Below are 25,961 nucleotides of genomic sequence, written 5' to 3' on the forward strand. Positions count from 1 at the left end.
TTCAGAGAAAGGAGAGGTGATTAAGGAGGTGTGTCCCCGTGGAGTTCTCTTTTTCCCATGGTTTATATCAAGTAGAATTGTCATTCTCAGAGAGGTGCTCTGTATTACACAGAGCACATATATGTTCTACCTAAAGACAAAACAGCGACTATACCCACAGCAAAAGAAAGCACATTAGATGTTGGTAAATTGGGCCTCTGTGCCCCTGTTATTGACTGACCTATGTCTTAGTTATGGCATTGCTACAAGCCTGTGACCCAGCCTGGATCCCTGCTCTGAAGAGACAACACAGAGAGGAACTTGTACGACTTGAAGCATCTTATCATTTACTGAAATGTGCTATTTCTTTTAAGGAGCCCAGTGTCTCACTTAAGGCCAACAGGAGATGTCAGCGAGTTTTTTTCAGATGAGACAGAGATGAGTTGTCAGTGGTTCCAGACTTTGGGATTTTATGGACTCATGAAACATCCTCTCCTCTCCCTCTCAAAAAAATGTGGGTGATTCAGGAATCTGCAAAAAAAATTAGGAATTTGTTGTTTTACCAAATAAAGGGACTTAAGAGAGAAAAAAAGTAGCAGCTATTATCTACTATTACCTCTCTTTTTTTTTTAGAGAGGAAACTTTAACACCAAATATAGTAAAAGGACCTAATCTTGGAATTCTAACAGATAATACATTTGGCTCTATGAAAAGCTCACTCTATAGTTTTTATTTTTTCATCTCATTGCAGACGGGTGAAAATTTTGCAGTGTTCTGGCACCAACTGCACACCTGCATGTGGAAACCACCGGGGTGAGTGCTTCCTGAGGTCTCTTACAGCCCTTATTCTATAAGATTCTATTTGCCATTTTACCTTTTCATGCAAATTCAAGGAAAGCCATGCCACGTATCTATCTTGTTCCTTTAAGCCACAGTGAGTGCAGATTGTGCCTGCAGAGGACAGTTCTTGAGGGAACACTTTTATCCATCCACCTATCTACTCATTCATTCATTCATTCAACATTTAATAAGTACCTACTGACTATCAAGGACTATATTGGGAAATGGAGAAGCAAAAAGGAATTTCAAGTCCTACTGACACACAAATCATGAAACAAGGAGACAAAGTTGCAGGAAGACCTACAAAAGCAGTGCCGGAGCCCATCCAGGCATGATGGTTGGAAGGCGAGGGGGTTTGGGGCATAAGGAAGGTGGGGTAGCATGTACATGCTGCCCCCACCAAAAAGTACATCTTTCATTGTACATACCCTGGTAATGATGCTGAGCTGACAGCAGGCATATCTTCAGATAAGCAGACAATGATACATCCCACTGTTCTAATTCTGGAACTGCTATGCCACCTCATTAATATGTGAAAATGTGTTAAAAAGCTGCTGATAAACAGCTGCACAGAGGGAGAAATAGTGGCTCCCATCACATTTGCAAGTTTTATTGGCTCTCCAACATGGCGTAAGAAAGGAAGCTTTGCCTGCATGTATAAACTGGGTAATTTGCTATAATGCTCCACTTTATTGGTAGACATTTTGCCATATCACATCTCCCCAACCACAGTTTAAGGCCACTTCTGTTTTACACAGCTCTGTAAACTGCCTCTTTCTTAGGAAGAACTGTCATGTTGACTAGCAACGTTGCTTTAAAGTTCCAATTTATCAATAAAACAGAAGATTGACTAGCTTCCGTGCATTGCACAGTTTCTAACAACTGAATTTCTACTTACTCAGAGAGCATTTGATTAAGAAATTAAATACTAGTTATGTATGAATCAATGCAAGCCCTGAGTTGACTGAGGCCATGGAAAGTACAGTTCTTAGGCAAGGGGAGTAAAATTTTATCCTAATCCAAGACCAGCCCAAAAGTTAGAAAACAGCCTTATCTGAAATGTTACAGCCAGAGCAGATTTTCAAACCTCAAGAGCGCTACTTTCCAGCTCCAGGACCAAAAGTCCCAATTTACTTGACCTCAGGGATGGCTCTGCTTCGTATTTCTCCAGCTACGCTTCCAGCTGGAGAAAAAGTCCCACTGAAGCACAATCCAATTACCTCCTTTCTCCCGCCACCTCTCCCCTTTCCAGTGACAGATTGATGGACTCCTCAGGTGCCTCCTGAGTGTGTCCTGAGACGGGAAACAGAAACATTGAGTTCACTGAATTGATTTCCACCTGCTACCTATTTAGACCAGGCCTATGGAGGTGATTTTCATCACTGACCTCCCCTTGACCCCTCACCCCCTGCCCCACCCAATAGAGGAATTACAGCCTGTTGGGGGAACCCTCTGCTCTGGATAAATATTATACTGTTTGCTGTTTGGTACCAGGTGGCAGTTGCTCCCTTCCTTCTGGGTTGGGGATTATGTATTTGTATAATTTTTATATTATGTTTGTTTTCTTAGTGGATGGTTATCTCATTATTGGGGTGGCATGCTGGAGAGAGGAAGGGTGTAACTCTAGGGGTATGGTCTGCTTGATAAAAGGCAGATAATAAAAAGTGGGTTTTTTTAACACAGAGAGAGCAGAACTATATAATTTAACCAAATGCAAAGAGCCTTGCATCCTGCAATTATCCAAGCAATACTTGGAGCAGGATAACTTTGAGACTGAATTTTCTTTTTAGAAGCATTTAGATGATTCTCCTGGCACACACATCTCCTTTGGCCTAGTTCCCCTGGACCCCTATGCCCATCCTACCCCCTTAGAAGAGTGCCCAAATGGGCTTATCAGGGTGTCTCCATCTCTAAAAAAATGTGAGTGCTTCCTGGCAGTGCTGAGAGAAGGGGGCCTTAGAATTGCAAATACAGCATTAACTTAAAGCCCTTGGTATAAAATTTGACCTAATTAAGACACTAGCGGGGCAAAGCATTCCAATAGCAATTACACAGGTTGTAAAGGGGTGAATTACCTTTTAAAACCAAGAAATGCTTTTGCCAGACATAAGCGCCCCTGAGGGTCAAACGAGGAGTTGTAGATACAGGACATCACTTGCCTTGACCTCAAGTAGGGCGCTTCCCTTCCCTCAGCTGCCACAAATGTCGCTGGCCTGGGGACGAAGCACTAGACTCCCTCTTCCGTAGACCTCCATCATCTCTTTCACGGACAGTTTCTCAGAAGCTGTGATGATCCTTTCATTTTGCCCGCCCTTACTAAGCCACTCATCCCTTCACAGATTTTGTTTGAGCACTTACCACATGCCAATACCTGTATCAGCTTCTAAAGATGCAGAAAAGGATCAAACTCTAACAAGAGAATGACTTCACATGATAATCTCTAGACCAAATATAATTTGTGGACATTTTTTGCAAGTTCTCCTGAAGTTCTCACGGTGGGAAATTATTCACCCAGTTCTGTTTTGAATATTGAGCCCTTGTTAGGCATGGGTACTGTGCAAGGTGCCAGAAATACAAAAATAAGTAAGTTATAATATCATCCCAGTCCCTGAAAGTCATAAGTCTAGTGGAAAAAAATAGGCATACACATAAACGCTGGAGACAACAAATAATATCCCTTGGTTGTACTTGGGAAAGAGAGGCACACAGAATCACCCTAGCTAAGACAGCACGAGACTCGAATAAAGGTCAATGGTCCTACTTGGTATTGCAGTACAGGTCCACCCACTTTAAATTAAGTGAACAAGAGATAAGGGTACAGGCCAGACTGCAGAAGTTCAAATACCAGGTCCTCCACTTTCTATGTGTGGTTCTGGGGTAGTTACTTACATTTTCTGCACCTCCATTTCCTGATCTATAAAGTGAGCTAATCAAACCCCCCTCTGAGTTGTTTTAAGGATTAAAGACAACATATGTAAAGTACCTGCCTCGATGCTCTCCCAGTTCCATCATTAGCTGTGTAACGTTGGATGAGTTATTTGAACTCTGTGCCTTAGCATCTTCCAAATATCTACTTCCTAGGGCCATTAAGAGAATTTAATGAATAAACACATGTAACCTCTTACATAAAATGCCTGGCACAAAATCTCAGTTATTATATTGATGTTTTTATTAACCACAAATGTACCCTCAATGTAATAATTAAAAAGCTTTACATTTTAAATTACGGTCTCCTATTTGAAGAAAAAGACCATTAGCCTGGAAATCAGAACTTTAAGAGGATTTAGGAAAATTGATTAACCTCTCTGGACCATGGTTTTTTCACTGATAGAGCCCCCTCCTTCCGAGCCTTCCTGACAACCTCCTTCCGTGGTAGGCAGAGTGGGGCAACATGACACACCAAGGGCGCCCGGAGAAACGACTATCCTGGGTTTCCCTGAATCACTTATTAGTTTCCTAATTCATCTGTGAGCCCTTTGAGGGCTAGGACTTTGATCTCACCTATGTATCCCATAGAAGATCCTAAATAAATGTTTGTTGATTGAGCAAGTGCCAAGTTTTTAGCTGAGATGTTTGGGGGCACTGAGAGATTCAATGGACATACTTTTAAAGTCAACCATCTAGCTAGCAGAAAATGTGAGCCTGGAACTGAAAGTCTTCTCATTCTTAATACAATGTCTTTCCCCAAGACTACAAAGTCAGCATCTACGAAGTGAGAAAATGGGAACAATTGTTTTCTTTATAAATAACTCTTTATTTCAGGGGTTTAACATCAATTACCTTTAAATTGCAAGCTACTCCAGTGCATTTAAAAATTAATTTGATTTAGAAAATGTCAATGTATCTGCAACTCGTCAGGAATATACCTGTTGCTCAAAGCAAATGAGGCTGGATCCCAACTCACAGTTTTAACTGATGTGTATTATTAGGATGACTAACGCCATCTGTGGGCTTGGGGTTGGTTTGTTGTTGTTTGCAAAGAGAAGCAGCTGAAATATTAAATAAAGAAATCATGACTGTAAGTCTCTCATTGGTTCTTACTTAATTCATGGGCATTTATCCAAATACTCAAAGAAGTGGAATGAAATCTTGACGCACAAAACTCAAATTATTTTCACTCCAGGACAGTGAGGTTTTCACATGACCCCAAATCATGATCGTAGAACATTAAAATAATGAAAAACAGTGATTATCTTTTACATTCCAAAATGAGCCCTTAAAACTCAGAGACAAGTTTTAAAAGTCAAGGTCTTGGATTTCTAAGAACCAGTTTGGGGAAACATAAAATTAGCTAAAATTTGCTAGCCAAAAGTCTGGATGTATTGACACAATCCTGTGCTGCTAAGTGGGACTTCACAGAGTCTTCGTAGTGTCAGCCACTCAGAAGATGCTTTATGGAGAGGCTGTCTTCTGGGTAATCCTCCCTTGGAAATAAAGAGTAATTGCGAGGAAGGGGAAGTGAAAGAGGCTAGGAGTGGAGATTAGGTGAAAAGAGACATTCCCAAAGGAGCCTCATGGATGGCACCCACGCGTGTGCACACACATGAAACCATATACACTCCTCACCAGGGCTCTTGCCTTCAAATGTGTTCCATTGCAACATTCACAGTCCTTTCCTGCCTCCAAACCAACAGCATGGAGAAGCGGGAAGAATTTCTGCAGTAGCAATATGGCAAGTCTAAATCAGATCATCCTCCTTTCATAGATCATGGTGGTATTTGTGATCACAGTACACTATTACCCTTGTTCATCCAGACTTTGTCTGCATCCACCACATCTTAAAGGCACTTTAAACTTGGCCAACAGATATGCTACTCTACATAGCTAGCAGTGAACTTCACCTCCATCTTAACCTATAGGGATGATATAATTTGAATATATTACATATTTCCTCAAAATTATATAAATATGTGAAATTCATATATGATTAAGGGATTGAAGCTACAAAGTTATTTGTACATATATTTAGAACAGCTCTCACATTATGCAGAAATTTCTGTGTTTACATGTCTGTCTCTCCCACTAGACTGTAAGTATTTAAGTGTCAGAACCATTTTTGTTGGGAAAACAGCAATGCCTGACATGCTATTCAATTAATATTTGATAAATCAGTGAACGAATGTACACATGTCCAGGGACAATGTGGCTAAAAGCCCAGATTCTGAGATCAGACTACCTGGATTCTAATTCCAGCTCCATCCTTACTAGCTGTGTATGTTTGGACAAGTTACCTTACCTCTCTATTCAGTTGTTTTGTTCCTAATATATGTTGAAATCACAATACTATATACTGCATAGAAAGTATACACACATAGAATGCAAGTGTCTGACACAAAATACTCAATAAATGTTATACTATTATTGTTGAAATTCAGGATGTCTGAACACTGGAGCTACCAAAAGACTCCTAGCATTTATCTGGTTTAATCTCCAATTCTACTGAAGAAAACCCCATTTTGTAAGACTTCATTTCATAAGCTGAGGCATGACTCAATGACCTTCCAAAATGTGAACGAGTTCCCAGGCACAGGTGGTGGTGAGCAGCTGTTTTCCATCTCTGCTGAGGACCAGTTAAGAGTCTTAAAGAGTCACAGGAGTGATTGGAGTAGAAAGTATTAGAAATAGCTTCCTAATGTTTGAGGAACCATGGGCTGAAACCTCAAAGGAAGCCATGGAATCCCACTCTGTTAAGAATTCTTTAAAAATTGGGTAGGTTAACTGGCTCTCTCTAAGATAGGTAAGGGCCAGGAAAACATCTCACAGTAAAATAACAAACAGTTGGCAAAGGTCATTTGAGTTTGACCTAAACTGCTGTTGACCCTGATTATCTGGAAACAGGAATATACAAAAAGGAAGAAAGCATAGGAAGAAGATTTCTCTACCTAGCACAATTGTAATGAAAACATTTTCATATGCTGTTAATCCTTGTTCAGAGTAACTTTAAATCTCATTAAGAAACCATTTCTAAAGGACCTGAATGAATGATGCCTGGTATAAGTATGGCCAATTAATGAAATGAAAACAGGCTGTTGTTGAGGCCACATTTTGGGACAACCTCAGTTAAGTACCTAACATTCTGTTGCTTGCAGATCATGCTTCATGCAATTTCCAGCTTAAGGCAGCAAATAGAAGAGGAGAAAAGTCACTTCCATTCCACTCTCTGGTGGAAAAAGTGAGAGAGAAACTCACGTGATTGGAGAGACCCAAATTACATACCTATTATTCTTTTCAAGCAGAAAGAGGGTTTTGCACATTCCGTCTTGGGTAGAAAGTCTTCTGATTTTAGTGAAGAAGTAGATGCAGTCTCCCGCTCCTTTTCTTGGTTACTCAGAGGAAGATACCAAAAAGAAAGAGACTTTCTAGGGTAAAACAAAGCTAGCAGAGGCTTTGATCCTGAGCAACCTGAAGCCTGTGAGAAGGCTGAACAGAGAGGACACACAGGTGACTGAGGACTCGCGGCTCATTTACAGCTCTATAGCCACATGAGGGGATTAGACAGAGGGCTGGAATGGTAACATGTGATACAGACCCTGAAATGGAATTTAGTGGTTTGTTCACTTTCAAATTATAGAACATTACACTTAAATGTTTTCATATAAATATTGAATTATGTGTATATGGCAGAATCAAAAATTTGCCCACTACTACTCAGCTTTTCAAGGAAACTATGGTTTATTTCGTATGACTGACCTATTCTTCCTCCAAGCTTGGACTCTGTTGAGAAGCAGGTGAAAAAACAAACTTGCCAATTAATAATATCTTAGGCTCTTCCCTTTCATACCATGTCTTTTGATAATTCATTTTTTGAGAGAGAAAGAGAATTCTGTTCATTCTCTCTCCCCAAACAGCTCACGGTGACGGAAAAGAGGGCTATGACCTTCACAGTGTGACCTATTCATTGCTGGTGGCTTGTCTGGTCCACTCCTGACCTTTTGCCTTTTGGGAGACTACTTGTCCCATCTGACCTTTGGGGTCATTATGCAATTATTCCCTGCTACAGTCTACCCTACAGCAGGCTTCAGGGAGCTCAGAGCTCTGCCTCAGATCCCCAAAGCCAAGCTGCTATGGCTCCCCAGACACATTGGACACGTTGCCAAGCCAAAGCCGGCTTCTCCTCAAGTCTTGCAGCCTCCCTTCCCAAGGTTACCAGGGGAGCTAGAGGAAAGGGCCACTAGCCCAGTGTGCTCCCTTTCATAGCAGTGTATATCTGTCACAACCTACTCTATTTCCCAAGCCTCCACCTTATAAAAGGAGAAAACAATATTTTCTTCTGACAGCTGCACTTGTTTCACCAAAACAGATTTTAACCAGTTGAAGTTGTAAAATAACCATGACCTTTAGCAATACCACCACCACTACCCAAACAGCACAGATGAGCAACTAAGAACTGGGAGTGACCCCAGCTCCTCAGACCCTTACTGGACCTAACCTAACCAATGAGCAACTGGGCTTGTTTTAACCAAGCATATACAGATTAATAGACACATTCTGACTTTGCCAGAGTAAAACCTTTAAATTATGAATTACCATAAACACCAAGAACCTCCTCCCTTTCTAGTGCATAGAAACCCTTACTCTTCCTCTTCACAAAGTATATTCATTGCTCTGTATTCCTTTGGCTGGGAGGTAACTAAACTCAGTGCTTGCTTTGTTGAGCATAACAGTAGCCACTGGTATTCCATGAATTCTCTTAACAGGAGGAGGACGAGAGGACACAGGCATCCGATGCCTGCGCCTTCCTCTTTGGTCTGCACTCTCTCCTCCCTAAAGTGCTTTATTTCTTGGACAGGACCTCCCCTACACCATTGTTCCCTTGGGCACAAAGCCTCATGGCCTAACGTTGGTGTTAGAAGGGATGCAGGAAGAGAAACTGACTTGGCAATGACACATATTGAGAAGTATGTTTTAATCATCATCCCTGTCCTATACAGATATCAAGAACAAAAAATCTATAGTCAGATCTGGTAGGCCCCAAAAAACAGTCAAGATCTTATTAGATTGCAAATTAATAATAAAAGACACCATAATAAAGTCCAGTTGAGCTTTGAACAATGCGGACATGATGGGCACTGAGCCCTGCAAAGTCAAAAATCCACATATGATTTTTAACTCCCCAAAAACTCAACTACTGATAGCCCACTGTTGACTGGTAGCCTTACAGATAACATAAACAGTGTATTAACACATATTGTATATGTTATATGTATTATATACTGTATTCTTCAAGTAAGCTAGAGAAAAACACATGATTAAGAAAATCATAAGAAAGAGAAAATATATGGGCTCTCCATTGAGTGAAAGTGGATCATCATAAAGGTCTTCATCCTCATAGTCTTCACATTCAGTAGGCTGAGGAGGAGGAAGAAGAGGGGTTGGTCTTACTGTCTTGGACAGGCAGAGGCAGAATAAAATCCAAGTACAAGTGGACCCACACAGTTCAAACTCAGTTTGTTCAAGGGCCAACCGTACTTAGCATATACCAGGCCCATTTCTAAGGGCCTAACTCATTTAATTTTTGCAATGTCCCTATAAGGCAGGTACTATGATTATTATCATCTTAATTTTATAGATGAGAAAACTGAAATACAAGACAGTGAGGTAACCTTGCCCAAGGTTACAGGGTGAGCTACAGATGAGCCAGCATGCAAGACTAGGCAGTGTGGCTCCTGTGAAACTCACACACTAATGCCACAGCACCACCACTGGATGTCAGCATACCAAATTGAAGGAGTAGCAGCCTTTTAAGGAAAAAAGGGGAATAGCATTTACTGAGGGCCCTCCAGGTGCGAAACATTTATGCATACATTTTCTAATTTAATCTAAGAGGTTAAAACAACTTTTTATGGAACAAAATACACAACATTTAGTTTAGTTAGTAAAGTGACTGACTTGCATCAGAGGAGCTTTTTGTTCATATTTTTTAAATTGGAAAAAGAATAACATTAAAGTAGACTTAGAAGTTAAGAGGATCTGTCCCTAGATTCTTCATTAACAAAGGGCTCTTTCCAGCTATTCACACTTGATCACACAATAAAATCATTATTAGAAAGACTTCAGGGAAGAGACCACCAATGTACTGTCTTCCTCTGCAAAAATCAGCCAGAGACAAGCACTTGCTATAAAATTATCTGGGTTTAATTATTATCAACATCAGAACTACAGAACATTAACGTACTAAACCTGTATTTACAATTACATGTACAAAAAAATGTTCTTTGTGAGGAGCAATTTTCAGCAAATCTGACAAACAGCAAGAGTCATTCCTATTTCGGGCTTGAAAAGAGAAATGGAAATTTCCAAGACGCCCCCCTCCTCCCTCTCACTCCAGTGACCCTCCGAACATCAATTTGCAAAGGCCTGAGGTAGAAAGGGAGGTATTAACAATATCAGGCACTCATTCTTCCCCTCTTATGAAAGGGATGAATTTTTAGGAACCGCTTTCCATCATTTATTATACTGATGTGCCATCCATCTGCATCATTAGGTTCAGTAGTTACCATGACAATAGGATGCCTAGAGCAATCTAACTTGATAGCCACATGCCAGAATGTGAAAAAATAGGACCAGCTAAGAAAGTGAGAGAAATATAATTAATCTGAACCACATTAAAAAAAAAAAAAAAAGTGCACAAAACTAGCACCAAGAGGGAAACTGCTGAAGTATCATTGAAGAGGAAATTATAAAGGGCAGTAGTAATCAAGTTTCAGTATAAAAACTTTGCTAAGTAGAGCCATGTATTGGTCTATTACTAAGACAGGAAGAAGTCCAAGTTGGTCTAGAACATTGTTCTGAGCTCCTGCCCCTCCCCCGCTTCCCATTTCCTGCTACAGGGCTCTGTGGTCCCATCTTTGATTCTAGCTGTTAGGGCCCTAATTTCCCCAAGGCTCTCAAGCCACCACCATAAGTGCCACCACTATGTCACTCTGCTCATGTGCAGTCTGCTATTAGACCCAGACCTTCCACCTGATGAAATAATTTCCGGCATTCTGAAGCTAATCTTAAGAGACTGAATTGTGCTGTGTCTTGAGAGATCCTGTCCTCTTGCCTTCTCAGTGCCTGGTGGAGACATCAGGCTGACACAAACCTCTTGAGGGTCCCAGTATGGTAGAGAGGGACTGGGAGATTGAGAAAAGGAGAGCAAGCAAAGTTGCGGCGATGAACCTGGGACGCGTGTTTATTCTCAGCATGGCTGAGTGGGATAGCGACGCTGAGCTAGGCGATTTGGCCGATTCAGGCTAGTGGCCATGGGCAGCTGGAAAAGAAGAACAAATATTACACTGAGTACAGCCCCAAACATGACTCTGCCCGGGATTGATTGGATGGATGGAGCTAGGGCACCCGAGCCTCTGTGTAGAACATTTCCCAAGGTTGTGTTCTAATTATCTACCTCCACCCAACACCTTCACCCAACTATGGTGAAAAGAAATTGGATTTTATAAAAAGAGGAGGCCAAATGAGACATTAGCAGAGCTAAGTCTACCCAGTTTGCTGAGAAACAGGGAACTTAGCTTCTCTCAAAGTTTCCAGTGATCCCTTTATCCCCAGGACAGACTGACAGTGCACCCACACTACTGATGCCAACACCGACTGTGTCTCCCACATCTCAAGAGCTATTAAAATTTAAATACGATATTAAGAGTAACTACATTTATTGACCATTTTCTGGGTCCCAGGCCCTTCATATACGTATCTGTGAGCTAGCTACTACTGACCCCATTTTATAGATGCAGAAACTGAGAATTGGACAGTCTCAAGACTCTCCAATTGCTCAAGAACTCACATATCATAAATGGCAAACTGGGATGATAAACCTAGGTCTCCTTAATCCAAAACCTGTGCTCCTGGCCAGCCCCTCCCCCTGAGGGTTTCCTTACCTGAGGGACCTGAGATGGGTTGTAAAGAGGAACAGCCCCTTTTAAGGCAGGTGGAGGAAGCAGAACACCAGGGTTGGAGCAGAGCTCAAAGGAAACACTCTGTGATAGAAAAGCATGGAAAATCCCATCAGTGCCCGCCTCCCAGATTCCAGAACGTTGAGGCTTTCAAGAAGCATATCAGGATTATTTGGTTTTTTCCTCAGTGATTTCTTTGAGTTCCTTATTGACTCTCCAAAGGACATAAACAGAAATTTCTCAAAAGAAGAAATGGCCAATAAACAAATGAAAAAAATGTTCAACATCAGTAATCTTCAGGGAAATGCAAATTAAAGCCACAATGAGATACCATCTTACTCCTGCAAAAATGACCATAACTAAAATGTCAAAAAATAATAGATGTTGGCACGGATGTGGGGAAAAGGGAACACTTCTACACTTCTACACTGCTGGTGGGAATGTAAATTAGTTCAACCTCTGTGAATAACAGTATGAAGATTCCTTAAAGAGCTAAAAGTAGAACTACCATTCGATCTAGCAATCCCACTACTGGGTATCGGCCCAAAAGAAAAGAAATCATTATTTGAAAAATACGCTTGCACAAGTATGTTTATAGGAGCACAATTCACAATTACAAAATGTGGAACCAACCTAAGTACCCATCGACTAATGAGCATGTAAAGAAAATGTGGTATACATATATGATGGAATACACTCAGTCATTAAAATGAACAAAACAATGTCTTTTGCAGTAACTTGGATGGAGCCAGAGGCCATTATTCTAAGTGAAGTACACAAGAGTGGAAAGCCAGGAACCATATGTTCTCACTTATAAGTGGGGAGCTGTGAGTACGTGAAGACATACAGAGCGACATAATGGACTTCAGAGACTCAGAAGGGGAAGGGTGGGAGGAGGGTCAGGGATTAAAAAAAACTACACATTAGGTACAACCCATATCCATGCCAACACTGCTTGGGTGATGGGTGCAATAAAATGTCAGAATTCACCACTATATAATTCCTCTAGGTAACCAAAAACCACTTGGGCCCCAAAAGCTACTGAAATGTTTTAAAAGAGAACCATATCAGAAGGATTTCTTAATAGAACTCAGGGAATCTCAAGCAAGCCAACATGGTTCAAGTGGACACATCCAACCCGTGGGTCTGGAGTGGCAATACTGACAAAAAGAAAAAGCCTCAATAAATTATACTGATACCATCATAAAAAGTAATATAACCTTCAAAAGGCCTAAAATTATACAAGCGTTATCTAACCAGGCTTAAAGAAATAAAAATGTTTTCCTAGCAATAGATATGAGATCCATACTAATGTGGACAACTCATCAAGAATTTACCATAGCCCTGGACAAGGTCTCCAGTGAACTCTGCCTCTTCCTGGGACAGGTAAAAAGGCAATTCCCCAGGCTTCCCCTGAGGAAGCTGTTATAGGTTGAAATGTGTTCCCAGAAAAAAAAAATCACATGTTGAAGCCCTAGCCCCCAGTACCTCAGAAAACATATGTTTGGAGAAACATGAAAATACAACATTTGGAGATGGGCTCTTTAAAGAGGCAATTAACATAAATGGGGGTCATATTGGCAGCCCAATCCAGTATGACTGATGTCCCTATAAGAGGAAGAAATCTGAACACAGACATGCTCAGAGGAAAGGCCGTGTGAAGACGTAGAAAGAAGATGGCCAGGCACAAGCCAGGTCATCTTTTCCTCAAAAGAAACCTGGACCTCAGCTTTCAGCCTGCGGAACTGTGAGAAATTAGGTTTCTGTGGTCTGAGCCTCCGTTCTGTGGTACTTTGCTATGATGACCTGAGCAAACTAACACAGCAGAGAAGCATTTCTCATGTTCCCCAGGAGTCAGCACTGTCCACACTGAAGGTTCAGTCCTCACACACAGGCATCTGCTGGGGTCCGAGGCTCCAGCCCAGGGGCTGCTCACCTCAGGTCCAGACAAGCCTCCAACCCCAGCGCCCGCAGCTGCTCCCCCACTGGATGTGGATCCTTGGCCTTCACCCCCACCTGGAAAGCAATGAGTCAGAGCTGTTTCCTCTGCTCAGGACTGGGGGTCCCCACTCCCAGAAGGCACCCCCACCCTTGGGAGCGCTGAGGGGACCACCCATGGCCCAGAGGACGCGAGGTGGCGGTACCTGTGCCCACAGAGAAGGCGCTAAGAGCTGGCAGAGGAGGGGAGTCAGGAGAAGGTGTCAGTGAGAGGCCCAGGCCAGCCTGGTGGGGAGAAGATGCTCTGGGGGTCTCCCGCTTTGTGGAGAAAGAAAGGCAGCATTGGCGACATTGGTGGTTAACAAATTCACGCCCACCCACTTGCGTTCCCACACTCAGGATGGCGGCCTTGCTGCAGACTGCTGCTGGGTACTCCCCAAAACCCCCTCTCCTCATCCCACTCTTCTGCTCAGTAATCCACACTAGCTCCCTCCTGCTGACCCTCTAAAGTTACATTTCTTCATCCTAACTTTTTAAAGCTTTTATAATCTGCCTTGCCCCCACAGGACCAATTCATTTCCCACCATCTTCTGTCACAAAACCTCTGTCTCGTGTGGCCTGGGGTGGAGTCAGGTGCCAGCTCTGAGAGCTCCTAGGTGCTAAGGCAGCTCCCTCTGAAAGACCCACAGAGAGAGGCATCCTCTCCCTTCCACAGAGCCTACCTCACAGTCAGGGCTGTCCGAGGAGTCCTCCTCTCCAGAGGGAGATGCGTTCTTGGTGGGCTTCGATCGAAACCAGCTGAACCAGCCAAACCCTGAGCTCTGGAAGGGGAAGAGGACATTTTATGACCTGCAGGTTTGCTTCTCCCCCTGACTATGAGGTTAACCCACCCCCATGTGACAGTCAGAGCTCAGACTTCCAAGTCTACACCACCCTTAAGGAAGGGAATGGCAGGGGGAGGAAGGCCGGGGAGAGAAGAACAAGTCCCTCCACCTTTGTATGCTCCTTCCCATCTCCGAGCTTGCCTCTCCGGGCAGTATTTTGGGGAGAGTTTTTATCAGCCTCATCGGAGGACTCCTCCTCATCCTCCTTGGCTGAATTGGTGGAACTCTCAGAAATACTTGGTGCTCTGGCAGCCAGCGGTGTCTGGAATTAAAGAAAGAACTCACATTTGCATGGCACTTGACAGGTTACCAAACACATGTGCACATACTCCCTCACCTGACCTGCTCAGAAGCAGTGGGATTGTCTCTCAGAATCATATTGTACTGAAGAGCAAGGAAGGCTTAGCCATGAAAAATGACTTGCTGAAGGTCACAGGATAAAGTCAGAGCCCAAGCCCATGTTGTCCCTAATCTTACAGACCTTCGTCTGTGGTGCCACCTCTCCAGAAACATACAGTTTTCAGAACTATGCCAAGGCCTGGAGCAGGGGTTATGGATTGCTACTGCTGGAGATGAAGAGGGCCAGAAAACACCCCACAGAGGCCCACAAGCCCCTCCAAAGAAAACAGAGAATGTAGCAACCACCAAACATAACTCGTCTTAGAGCTCATTTCCTAACAGACTTGCTCAAGATCAACTGCGAACATATGCACCAGAGGGGGGTAAAATATACCCACATCCCTTTACATTAACTTTTTGTTGTTGTTGTGGTAAGATAGATACAAAATAAATTTTGCCATTTTAACTATTTTTAAATGTGCAATTCAGTGGCAGTAAGTATACACACAGTGTCGTACAACCATCACCACTAGCTGTCACCAGAACTTTTTCATCATCCCCATTACATAACTCCCCATTTGCCCCTCCCCCAGGCCCTGGTCACTGCCATGCCACTTCTGTCTCTGAGTTTGCCTATTCTATGTGTCTCACATAGGTGGAGTCACACGACATATTGCCCTTTTCTGTAATATTTACATTTTTCATTCTCAATAAAACACAATTGATACAAACCTTAGGAAATACTTTGGCAAAATAAAGAAAAAACCTTTATTTTTTATTCAAATGAATATAGTGTTGACTTTGTGCCAGGCACTGTTCTAAGGGCTTTATATGTAGTGATGCATTTAATCCTTACAATAGTCCTGTGAGCTAGGTGCTATTATTATCTCATTTTATATATGAGAAAACTAAGGCACAGAAAGGTGAAGCAACCTGTCTCAGGTCACCCAGCTCATAAATGGCACAGCAAAGGCTAAAGGTAGGCTGTCTGGCTTTCCTTCGAGGAATTTCTCCTAAGTGAATGATTCAAGACATAGACAAGGGCTTATATACTAGGATGCCCAGCACTGTGTGTTATATATGAGTGAGAAAAGGAAGGAGGAATGGAGGGAGGGAGGGGAAAGGATGCAACACTCACAATGATTAACGACAGCACGGGAATAATCAACCAGAATGCGAGCTCCTTACTGTGGTCATGGAGGCCCCCCGTAAGCTTGCCTCTGCTGCCCTCCAGCCTTTTTTCTCAGCCCTCTTCCCTACTGCTCCCACTCTCAGGGCACAGTGGCTCCCTTGATCTCCCTTAACTACACCAAGGGAGCCACTGCAGGGCCTCCAGTCCTGCTGTTTCTCTGCCTCGAACGCCTTTCTGCTAGATATTCACCTGGCTCATTTCCATGCTCCATCCTGATCTCCATTTGAAGGCCTCCTCAGTGACACCTTCCTTGGCGACTCCTCTGAAGTGAGATGCCTGGCACATATACTTGTCTATGTTTAGTCACTTCCACTAGACTTGAGCACCTGAGGGAAGGCTTGGGCTGACGTGCTGATGCCACCCCAGCCCCTGTGACAGGGCCTGGCACATTGTAGGAACTCAGTGAATATTTTGAATAAATGAATGAATAGCGCTACTTTCATAAAATGAATTTTGCCATGCCAATATTAAAAATTATATTTATAGGGGGCACCAAGATGGCCAAATAAGAACAGCTCCAGCCTCCAGCTCCCAACGTGAGCAACACAGAAGATGGGTGATTTCTGCATTTCCAACTGAGCCTCCGCTGCTGATACTCAGGCAAACAGGGTCTGGAGTGGACCTCAAGCAAACTCCAACAGACCTGCAACTGAGGGTCCTGACTGTTAGAAGGAAAACTAACAAACAGAAAGGACATCCACAGCAAAACCCCATCTGTACGTCACCATCATCAAAGACCAAAGGTAGATAAAACCACAAAGATAGGGAAAAAGCAGTGCGGAAAAGCTGAAAATTCAAAAAATCAGAGTGCCTCACCCCCTCCAAAGGAGCATATCTCCTTGCCAGCAATGGAACAAAGCTGGACGGAGAATGACTTTGACAAGTTGAGAGAAGAAGGCTTCAGTCAATCAAACTTCTCAGAGCTAAAGGAGAAACTATGAACCCAGTGCAAAGAAACTAAAAACCTTGAAAAAAAGATTTGACAAATGGATAACTAGGATAACCAATGCAGAGAAGTCCATAAATGACCTGATAGAGATGAAAACCATGATACGAGAACTACGTGACAAATGCACAAGCTTCAGTAACTGACTCGATAAACTGGAAGAAAGAGTATCAGTGATTGAAGATCAAATGAATGAAATGAAGCAAGAAGAGAAGTTTAGAGAAAAAAGAGTAAAAAGAAATGAACAAAGCCTCCAAGAAATATGGGATTATGTGAAAAGATTGTATCTACGTCTGATAGGTGTACCTGAAAGTGACGGGGAGAATACAACCAAGTTGAAAAACACTCTACAGGATATCATCCAGGAGAACTTCCCCAACCTAGCAATGCAGGCCAACATTCAAATTCAGGAAATACAGAGAACGCCACAGAGATACTCCTCGAGAAGAGCAACTCCAAGACACATAATTGTCAGATTCACCAAAGTTGAAATGAAGGAAAAAATGTTAAGGGCAGCCAGAGATACAGGTCGGGTTACCCACAAAGGGAAGTCCATCAGACTAACAGCAGATCTCTCGGCAGAAACTCTCCAAGCCAGAAGAGAGTGGGGGCCAATATTCAACATTCTTAAAGAAAAGAATTTTCAACCCAGAATTTCATATCCAGCCAAACTAAGTTTCATAAGAGAAGGAAAAATAAAATCCTTTACAGACAAGCAAATGCTAAGAGATTTTCTCATCACCAGGCCTTCCCTACAAGAGCTCCTGAAGGAAGCACTAAACATGGAAAGGAACAACCATTCCATGTTGGAATGTACCAGCCATTGCAAAAACATGTCAAAATGTAAAGACCATCGATGCTAGGAAGAAACTGCATCAACTAACGAGCAAAATAACCAGCTAACATCATAATGACAGGATCAAGTTTACACATAACAATATTAACCTTAAATGTAAAAGGGCTAAATAGTCCAATTAAAAGACACAGACTGGAAAATTGGATAAAGAGTCAAGACCCATCAGTTTGCTGTATTCAGGAGACCTATCTCACATGCAGAGACACGCATAGGCTCAAAATAAAGGGATGGAGGAAGATCTACCAAGCAAATGGAAAACAAAAGAAGGCAGGGGTTGCAATCATAGTCTCTGATAAAACAGACTTTAAACCAACAAAGATCAAAAGAGACAAAGAAGGCCATTGCATAATGGTAAAGGGATCAATTCAACAAGAGTTAACTATCCTAAACATATATACACCCAATAGGAGCAACCAGATTCATAAAGCAAGTCCTTAGAGACTTACAAAGAGGCTTAAACTCCCACACAATAACAATGGGAGACTTTAACACCCCACTGTCAACATTAGACAGATCAACAAGACAGAAAGTTAACAAGGATATCCAGGAATTGAACTCAACTCTGCACCAAGTGGACCTAATAGACATCTACAGAACTCTCCACCCCAAATCAACAGAATATACATTCTTCTCAGCACCACATCACACTTATTCAAAAATTGACCACATAGTTGGAAGTAAAGCACTCCTCAGCAAATGTAAAACAACAGAAATTATAAAAAACTGTCTCTCAGACTACAGTGCAATCAATCTAGAACTCAGGACTAAGAAACTCAATCAAAACTGCTCAATTACATGGAAACAGAACAACCTGCTCCTGAATGACTACTGGGTACATAACAAAATTAAGGCAGAAATGAAGATGTTCTTTGAAATCAGTGAGAACCAGATACAACATGCCAGAATCTCTGGGACACATTTGAAGCAGTGTGTAGAGGGAAATTTATAGCACTAAATGCCCACAAGAGAAAGGAGGAAAGATCTAAAATTGTCACCCCAACATCACAATTAAAATAACTAGAGAAGCAAGAGCAAACAAATTCAAAAGCTAGCAGAAGGCAAGAAATAAGTAAGATCAGAGCAGAACTGAAGGCGATAGAGACACAAAAAAAACCCTTCAAAAAATCAATGAATCCAGGAGCTGGTTTTTTGAAAAGATCAAAAAAATTGATAGACTGCTAGCAAACTAATAAAGAATTAAAGAGAGAAGAATCAAATAGATGCAATAAAAAATGATAAAGTGGATATCACCACTGACCCCACAGAAATACAAACTACCATCAGAGAATACTATAAACACCTCTACGCTAATAAACTAGAAAACCTAGAAGAAATGGATAATTTCCTGGACACTTACACTCTCCCAAGACTAAACCAGGAAGAAGTTGAATCCCTGAATAGACCAATAGCAGTCTCTGAAATTGAGACAATAATTAATAACCTACCAAACAAAAAAAGTCCAGGACAAGATGGATTCACAGCTGAATTCTACCAGAGGTATAAGGAGGAGCCAGTATCATTCCTTCTGAAACTATTCCAATCAATAGTAAAAGAGGCAATCCTCCCTAACTCATTTTACAAGGCCAACGTCATCCTGATACCAAAGCCTGACAGAGACACAACCAAAAAGAGAATTTTAGACCAACATCCCTGATGAACATCGATACAAAAATCCTCAATAAAATACTGGTAAACCAAATCCAGCAGCACATCAAAAAGCTCACCCACCATGATCAAGTGGGCTTCATCCCTGGGATGCAAGGCTGGTTCAACATATGCAAATCAATGAATGTAACCAGCATATAAACAGAACCAAAGACAAAAACCACCTGATTATCTCAATAGATGCAGAAAAACCTTTGACAAAATTCAACAGCCCTTCATGCTAAAAACTCTAAATAAATTCGGTATTGATGGAACGTATCTCAAAATAATAGGAGCTATTTATGACAAACCCACAGCCAATATCATACTGAATGAGGAAAAACTGGAAGCATTCCCCTTAAAAACTGGCACAAGACAGGGATGCCCTCTCTCACCACTCCTATTCCACATAGTTTTGGAAGTTCTGGCCAGGGCAATCAGGCAAGAGAAAGAAATAAAGGGTATTCAATTAGGAAAAGAAGAAGTCAAATTGTCCCTGTTTGCAGATGACATGATTGTATATTTAGAAAACCCCATCGTCTCAGCCCAAAATCTCCTTAAGCTGATTAGCAACTTCAGCAAAGCCTCAGGATATAAAATCAACGTGCAAAAATCACAAGCATTCTTATACACCAATAACAGACAAACAGAGAGCCAAATCATGAATGAACTCCCATTCACAATTGCTTCAAAGAGAATAAAATACCTAGGAATCTAACTTACAAAGGATGTGAAGGACCTCTTCAAGGAGAACTACAAACCACTGCTCAGCAAAATAAAAGAGGACAGAAACAAATGGAAGAACATTCCATGCTCATGGATAGGAAGAATCAATATCGTGAAAATGGCCATACTGCCCAAGGTAATTTATAGATTCAATGCCATCCCCATCAAGCTACCAATGACTTTCTTCACAGAAGTGGAAAAAACTACTTTAAAGTTCATTTGGAACCAAAAAAGAGCCCGCGTTGCCAAGACAATCCTAAGTCAAAAGAACAAAGCTAGAGGCATCATGCTACCTGATTTCAAACTATATTACAAGGCTACAGTAACCAAAACAGCATGATACCGGTACCAAAACAGAGATATAGACCAATGGAACAGAACAGAGGCCTCGGAAATCATATCACACATCTACAACCATCTGATCTTTGACAAACCTGACAAAAGCAAGAAATGGTGAAAGGATTCCCTATTTAATACATGATGCTGGAAAAACTAGCTCATAAGTAGAAAGCTGAAACTGGATCCCTTCCTTACTCCTTATATAAAAATTAATTCAAGATGGATTCGAGACTTAAATGTTAGACCTAAAACCATAAAAACCCTAGAAGAAAACCTAGGCAATACCATTCAGGACATACGCATAGGAAAGGACTTCATCTCTAAAACATCAAAAGCAATAGCAACGAAAGCCAAAATTGACAAATGGGATCTAATTAAACTAAAGAGCTTCTGCACAGCAAAAGAAACTACCATCAGAGTCAACAGGCAACCTACAGAATGGGAGAAAATTTTTGCAATCTACTCATCTGACAAAGGGCTAATATCCAGAATCTACAAAGAACTCAAACAAATTTACAAGAAAAAAACAACCCCATCAAAAAGTGGGCAAAGGGTATGAACAGATACTTCTTGAAAGAAGACATTTATGCAGCCAACAGACACATGAAAAAATGCTCATCATCACTCGCCATCAGAGAAATGCAAATCAAAACCACAATGAGATACCATCTCCACCAGTTAGAATGGTGATCATTAAAAAGTCAGGAAACAACAGGTGCTGGTGAGGATGCGGAGAAATAGGAACACTTTTACACTGTTAGTGGGACTGTAAACTAGTTCAATCATTGTGGAAGACAGAGTGGCGATTCCTCAAGGATCTAGAACTAGAAATACCATTTGACCCAGCCATCCCATTACTGGGTATATACCCAAAGGATTATAAATCATGCTGCTATAAAGACACATGCACACATATGTTTATTGCGGCACCATTCACAATAGCAAAGACTTGGAACCAACCTAAATGTCCATCAATGACAGACTGGATTAAGAAAATGTGGCACATATACACCATGGAATACTATGCAGCCATAAAAAAGGATGAGTTCGTGTCCTTTGTAGGGACATGGATGCAGCTGGAAACCATCATTCTCAGCAAACTATCACAAGAAGAGAAAACCAAACACTGCATGTTCACACTCATAGGTGGGAATTGAACAATGAGATCACTTGGACACAGGAAGGGGAACATCACATACTGGGGCCTGTTGTTGGAGGGGGAGAGAGGGGAGGGATAGCATTAGGAGATATACCTAATGTAAATGACGAGTTAATGGGTGCAGCACACCAATACGGCACATGTATATATATGTAACAAACCTGCATGTTGTGCACATGTACCCTACGACATAAAGTATAATTTTAAAAATCATATTTATGAATGACACAGAAAAATCTCATTATATAGTGTTAAGTAACAGGAAATAAAGCTTTGCATACATATGTTCTTAGCAACTTAAAAACATGTATATGCGTATAATGTATATACAGATATACATATATGTGTGTATACATATGCATATACAGAAAAATAGTGTAAGAAAAGAAAAGCACTTTGACTGTTGGATTGAGTGATATTTGATTCTTTATATGATACTTCACTTTTAGATTTTTCTATAATAATAATGTACCACTTTTCAGTCAGGAAAAAAAAAAAAAAACAGAAAACCATAGAAGTTTGTTAAGACCTGTACCCGTTTTTCTACTTTAAAAAGTTATAGGATGTAACCCTCCAACCAGGAGAAGCTGAAGAACGCCTTAGGTTCGGGACCAACACTGCCCATTGCTGAGGGCAGGGGTGTGTTCAATCAGAGCTAAATAGAATGATTCATCAGACATGGTCACCTCCAGGACCTTAGAGCCTAACTGAGGAGAAAAGACAGAGGCAGGCACTGTCACAGCTACCACAGATCTTTCTTTGAAATAAAGCCAGGTAAAAATTAAAACAAGGAAATATCAACAGTCTTCCATGGCAGGACAGGGTATGGCAAGTGTTTTGTGCAGCACTGAGAAGATGTCAGAGGTAACAGAGATCTGAGAGGCCAAAACAAACCAGCTCAGTTGCTCCCTCTCACCCTGTGGACACAGGTTGGTGGGGTTGAGTGTAAACAAGAACACAGCCTCCAGCCCAGCTCCCAGGAGTTGGTATAGGAAGAGGCATGGCGAGATGTGGAAGAGAAAGCTGCTGCAACGCTGAGGAGGAGCTTGCATGTGGCCAAGAAACCAGGGCAACTGGTGAAAACCAGAAGTGTTTGAGTGGGCAGTGGTATCTTTTATGCTGTGTGCTCTCACCTGTGGTTTGGAAATGACCTCTTGGCCATCAGGAGACTGGGAGGTTTCTTGAGACACTGTGTTCTCTCCTGAGTCACAAACAGAAATGGAAATATTAATAGGAAGTTGTGCTTTTCCCATCTATCCTGAAGAAGACTAACTGGGACACAATCAGCTTTCTTAACTGCAGCAGAAGCTCCGAGTCCATAAGCCCAAGCTAATCACAGCAAATACAAAGAATGCTCACATGGCTCAGCTCAATCCCAGCCACCCCAGGACATGCTGTTCAACTCATCCTCTACTTCCACAGCCACTCTTCGGGAATCTTGGAAATCAGAGCAGCATCAAGCGAGGTCACAGGGATCCTCCACCACCTTCCTCTCCATGTGAGCCTCCATCTTGGACAGGACCTAATCCTGGAAGGTCTAAGATCTAATCATTCTAGGTGACTTCCAGCATCTCCCTGGCATCGCTCAGCATTGCTCACCCATACTTAGCCCTTGTTGTCAAAGGTCTGATGAGCCTGAAAAAACTCGGGGCCAAGACAGACACATGGGTTTCTGCTGGAGACCCTGATAATAAGCTTTTGGGTGCAGGATGATTGGAGAAAGAGAACTTGGTCTCTATTTCTCCATCCTGTAATCTCTCTCCTAGAAACTATGTAATCATTTGGATGGCAGGTGTCGCTCCATGTGCCCTGCTGTGCCCAGAGGAGAGAGGGACTGGGCTGGAAGACAGCAATCTCCTTCAGATATACGCAAAGCACCAGTATAGTGGCTGAAAACTAGCAGGCCCTCAGTAACAGGCACATATCCCCGCATCTGTGTCTTTCCCAGCTCCAGCCCAACCTCCTCTGACTGGTCCCAGCACCTCCCTTTCCTGCTTCCTCCCTACCCAGACCCTATACTCAACGTGGCCACCCTAGCTGCCAGGTCTTACCAGGGCCCAGGTGTGTCTGCAGCGTTTCCTCCCAGACTGTTCCTCCAGGGGCCTCTGTCACTGCCACGCTGCTGCCAGTTCCTGGTAGGTGGATCTCAGGAACTGAGTAAAGAGGCATCGGTGCCCCTGTCTGCCCTGCACCCCCTCCTGCTGGGTAGGAGCCCGGCTGGAGAGGGAAGGGCTGCTGTGGGCTGGGCTGGGGCAGGCAGGTCTGCTCAAGCATCAGCCACAGAGCTGAGCGGTACTCAGGGGCTTCAGAGTAGCCTTGACATCCAGAAAAGTCCTGGTAGAAAGTGTTTTCTAAGGACATAGAATGAAGGTAAAGAAGTGAGACCTGAAATGTGGCATTTGCATACTGATCACACCAGAAACGTTCCTGCTCATGTCTTCTCTGGAAAGCAGTCACAAGGACAAGCTATCTAACGTGGCTTCCAATAACATGATGACAAGTAAAACACAGAGTGATGGTAACACCCTCATTGCTGTTTACAGAATTGTTTCCTTCACTAGTGTACCCTAAAAATAAAATCCTAAGCCCCTCCATTGACTTAACAGACCCCCTCTTGGACAAGGGGACCCCAGAAAAACCTTAAAAACTGAGTTCCCAGCATGACAGGATGGGAAGTGAGACACCCCTCATTATACCCCCTCTCTTTTGTAGTTTAGACACAACTGACCAGCATTAATGTTAAAACCGAGATCTTAAGACTAACAGATCTTATGGCTTGGTGGCCATAAGATACCAAATTGTACACAGAACCTAAAGCCCTGCCAGGCAACGGTTAAGTCCCGCACCTTAAAAATAAACTGTGTTCTCATGGCCACGAGGTTTTTTTCTCTAGCAGCTCAGCAAGCACTGGCCTTGAGATGAGCAATGTTAAAACAATTACAACTCATTCCACTCACAAATGCAGACTAAATGAGCCTCTGTTCTATCAGCCATAACCACAGCTGTGGTTGGACAAGACTGATTTCAGTAACTTTCTCCAGATAAGAAGACCACCAACCATGAATTGGGTCTGGCCAGTTTACAGAGGGTCCCCACTTGAGTGCTTCTGTGTCCCGAAAAGACCTTTTGACAGGTAAGGCCTAATTGTAATACGCTTAAAGGATAAGTCTTCACCCCAAGGTGAACATGGGTCGTGTTTTACATGCATGTTAGCTCATTAGGCATGTGTGAGGACCTCCTTTGTGAATAGTCACAGCTCCTCCTATAACCTGTTAAATACGTATGTTTGATCAACCCATTCAACTTAAATTCTTGTCTTACCTCTCCTTCCCTCAAAGTGCCTGGCTATACTTCCCAGCCTGTGGGATGGCCACCTTACAGGCTGGAACCCTTTGTAAGCAATAAAGTCTCCTTTCCAAATGTATACATTGTATGACCTTTTTTTTAAGTTAACACTACCTTGTATGATCTCTGAGCCTCTAGCCAGTGGGTTGGGAGGGCTGAAATTACCATCCTATCTAACTCCACATCTTTTTAATTTTTGATAAATTATTTCTTCTTTAAAGACTTCCTAATGGACTTGGGTATTTAAAACTTAGAAAGCTTCCAGCTAAAAACCTAAACCAGCTCACAGAAATCATGGCTTTGTTCTTAAAGAATCAGAGTACATTTGCCCTGGAAAAGACCTGACTGGTAACATAAACTAAGGTGTGGACCTATAACATGATTGGTCACGGGACTGGCATGAGTGGCCGACCCGCCTGCTCCATTGGACACCAGGAGCCAGGGCTGTGGGGAAGCAACATCCACGGGCACCCAGCCTAGCTCTCCTCCAACCCCCACCTTTACAGATCCTGCTACACAGTGAGAAACAGAAGCCAAGGCCTGCCCTGCCCTCCCTTCCCTTTGCTCATGCCTGAGGAAGGACACAGGGCTGGGAAGAGATGAGGGCCCTTTCCTGACCCTACTGTTTGGGAACTTGGGGAAAGAGTACAGAGTTAATCAGGGATATGGTGCCTGCCAACCCACCACTGGGAAGCATCCCAAGGGAATAGTAGAGATGCCGTGAAAACACTGAAACATCCTTATTCCACAGTCATCTGGCAATTGCCAGCTCAAAACTCTTAAGGACTTCCGACATCCCCAACACTAACATATGATACAGATGAACCACAATCTCTGGACTCAAGAAATGTATCCAGCTGGAGAGAAGTTAACATAGGAGAAAGA

The 25,961-nt window shown here is 42.4% G+C and overlaps 1 protein-coding gene and 1 long non-coding RNA gene across 36 annotated transcripts in view; both read right to left on the reverse strand.

The window, feature by feature from the left end:
- Positions 1–303: 303 nt before the first annotated feature.
- On the reverse strand, positions 304–9,227 carry LOC141409029 (uncharacterized). The gene is made up of 2 exons (XR_012427137.1): positions 3,803–9,227; positions 304–510 (listed from the first exon to the last, which is right to left on the reverse strand). It is a non-coding gene; the product is annotated as an uncharacterized lncRNA (long non-coding RNA).
- A 705-nt stretch (positions 9,228–9,932) lies between these two features.
- The window catches only part of SEC16B (SEC16 homolog B, endoplasmic reticulum export factor), a 61,573-nt gene continuing 45,544 nt past the window's right edge, over positions 9,933–25,961 (reverse strand). For 27 of the 35 annotated variants that reach the window (XR_012427002.1, XR_012427033.1, XR_012427007.1 and 24 more), the window contains 8 exons: positions 23,783–24,082; positions 22,865–22,932; positions 14,640–14,792; positions 14,369–14,467; positions 13,853–13,964; positions 13,645–13,724; positions 11,694–11,792; positions 9,933–11,071 (listed from right to left, as the gene is read on the reverse strand). Coding sequence is in view for 16 of the 35 variants with exons in the window: in XM_045393145.2 (XP_045249080.2) it covers positions 11,000–11,071; positions 11,694–11,792; positions 13,645–13,724; positions 13,853–13,964; positions 14,369–14,467; positions 14,640–14,792; positions 22,865–22,932; positions 23,783–24,082 (983 nt within the window). In the remaining 19 variants the exon portion in view is untranslated. Of the gene's footprint in view, positions 11,072–11,693; positions 11,793–13,644; positions 13,725–13,852; positions 13,965–14,368; positions 14,468–14,639; positions 14,793–22,864; positions 22,933–23,090; positions 23,376–23,782; positions 24,083–25,961 lie in introns of all 35 variants that reach the window. The other 8 variants (XR_012427063.1, XR_012427086.1, XM_074022008.1 and 5 more) reach the window with 3 other exon arrangements.

This window comes from Macaca fascicularis, chromosome 1 (genome assembly GCF_037993035.2).
Source record: "Macaca fascicularis isolate 582-1 chromosome 1, T2T-MFA8v1.1".
In the NCBI taxonomy this organism is placed as follows: Eukaryota; Metazoa; Chordata; class Mammalia; order Primates; family Cercopithecidae; genus Macaca; species Macaca fascicularis.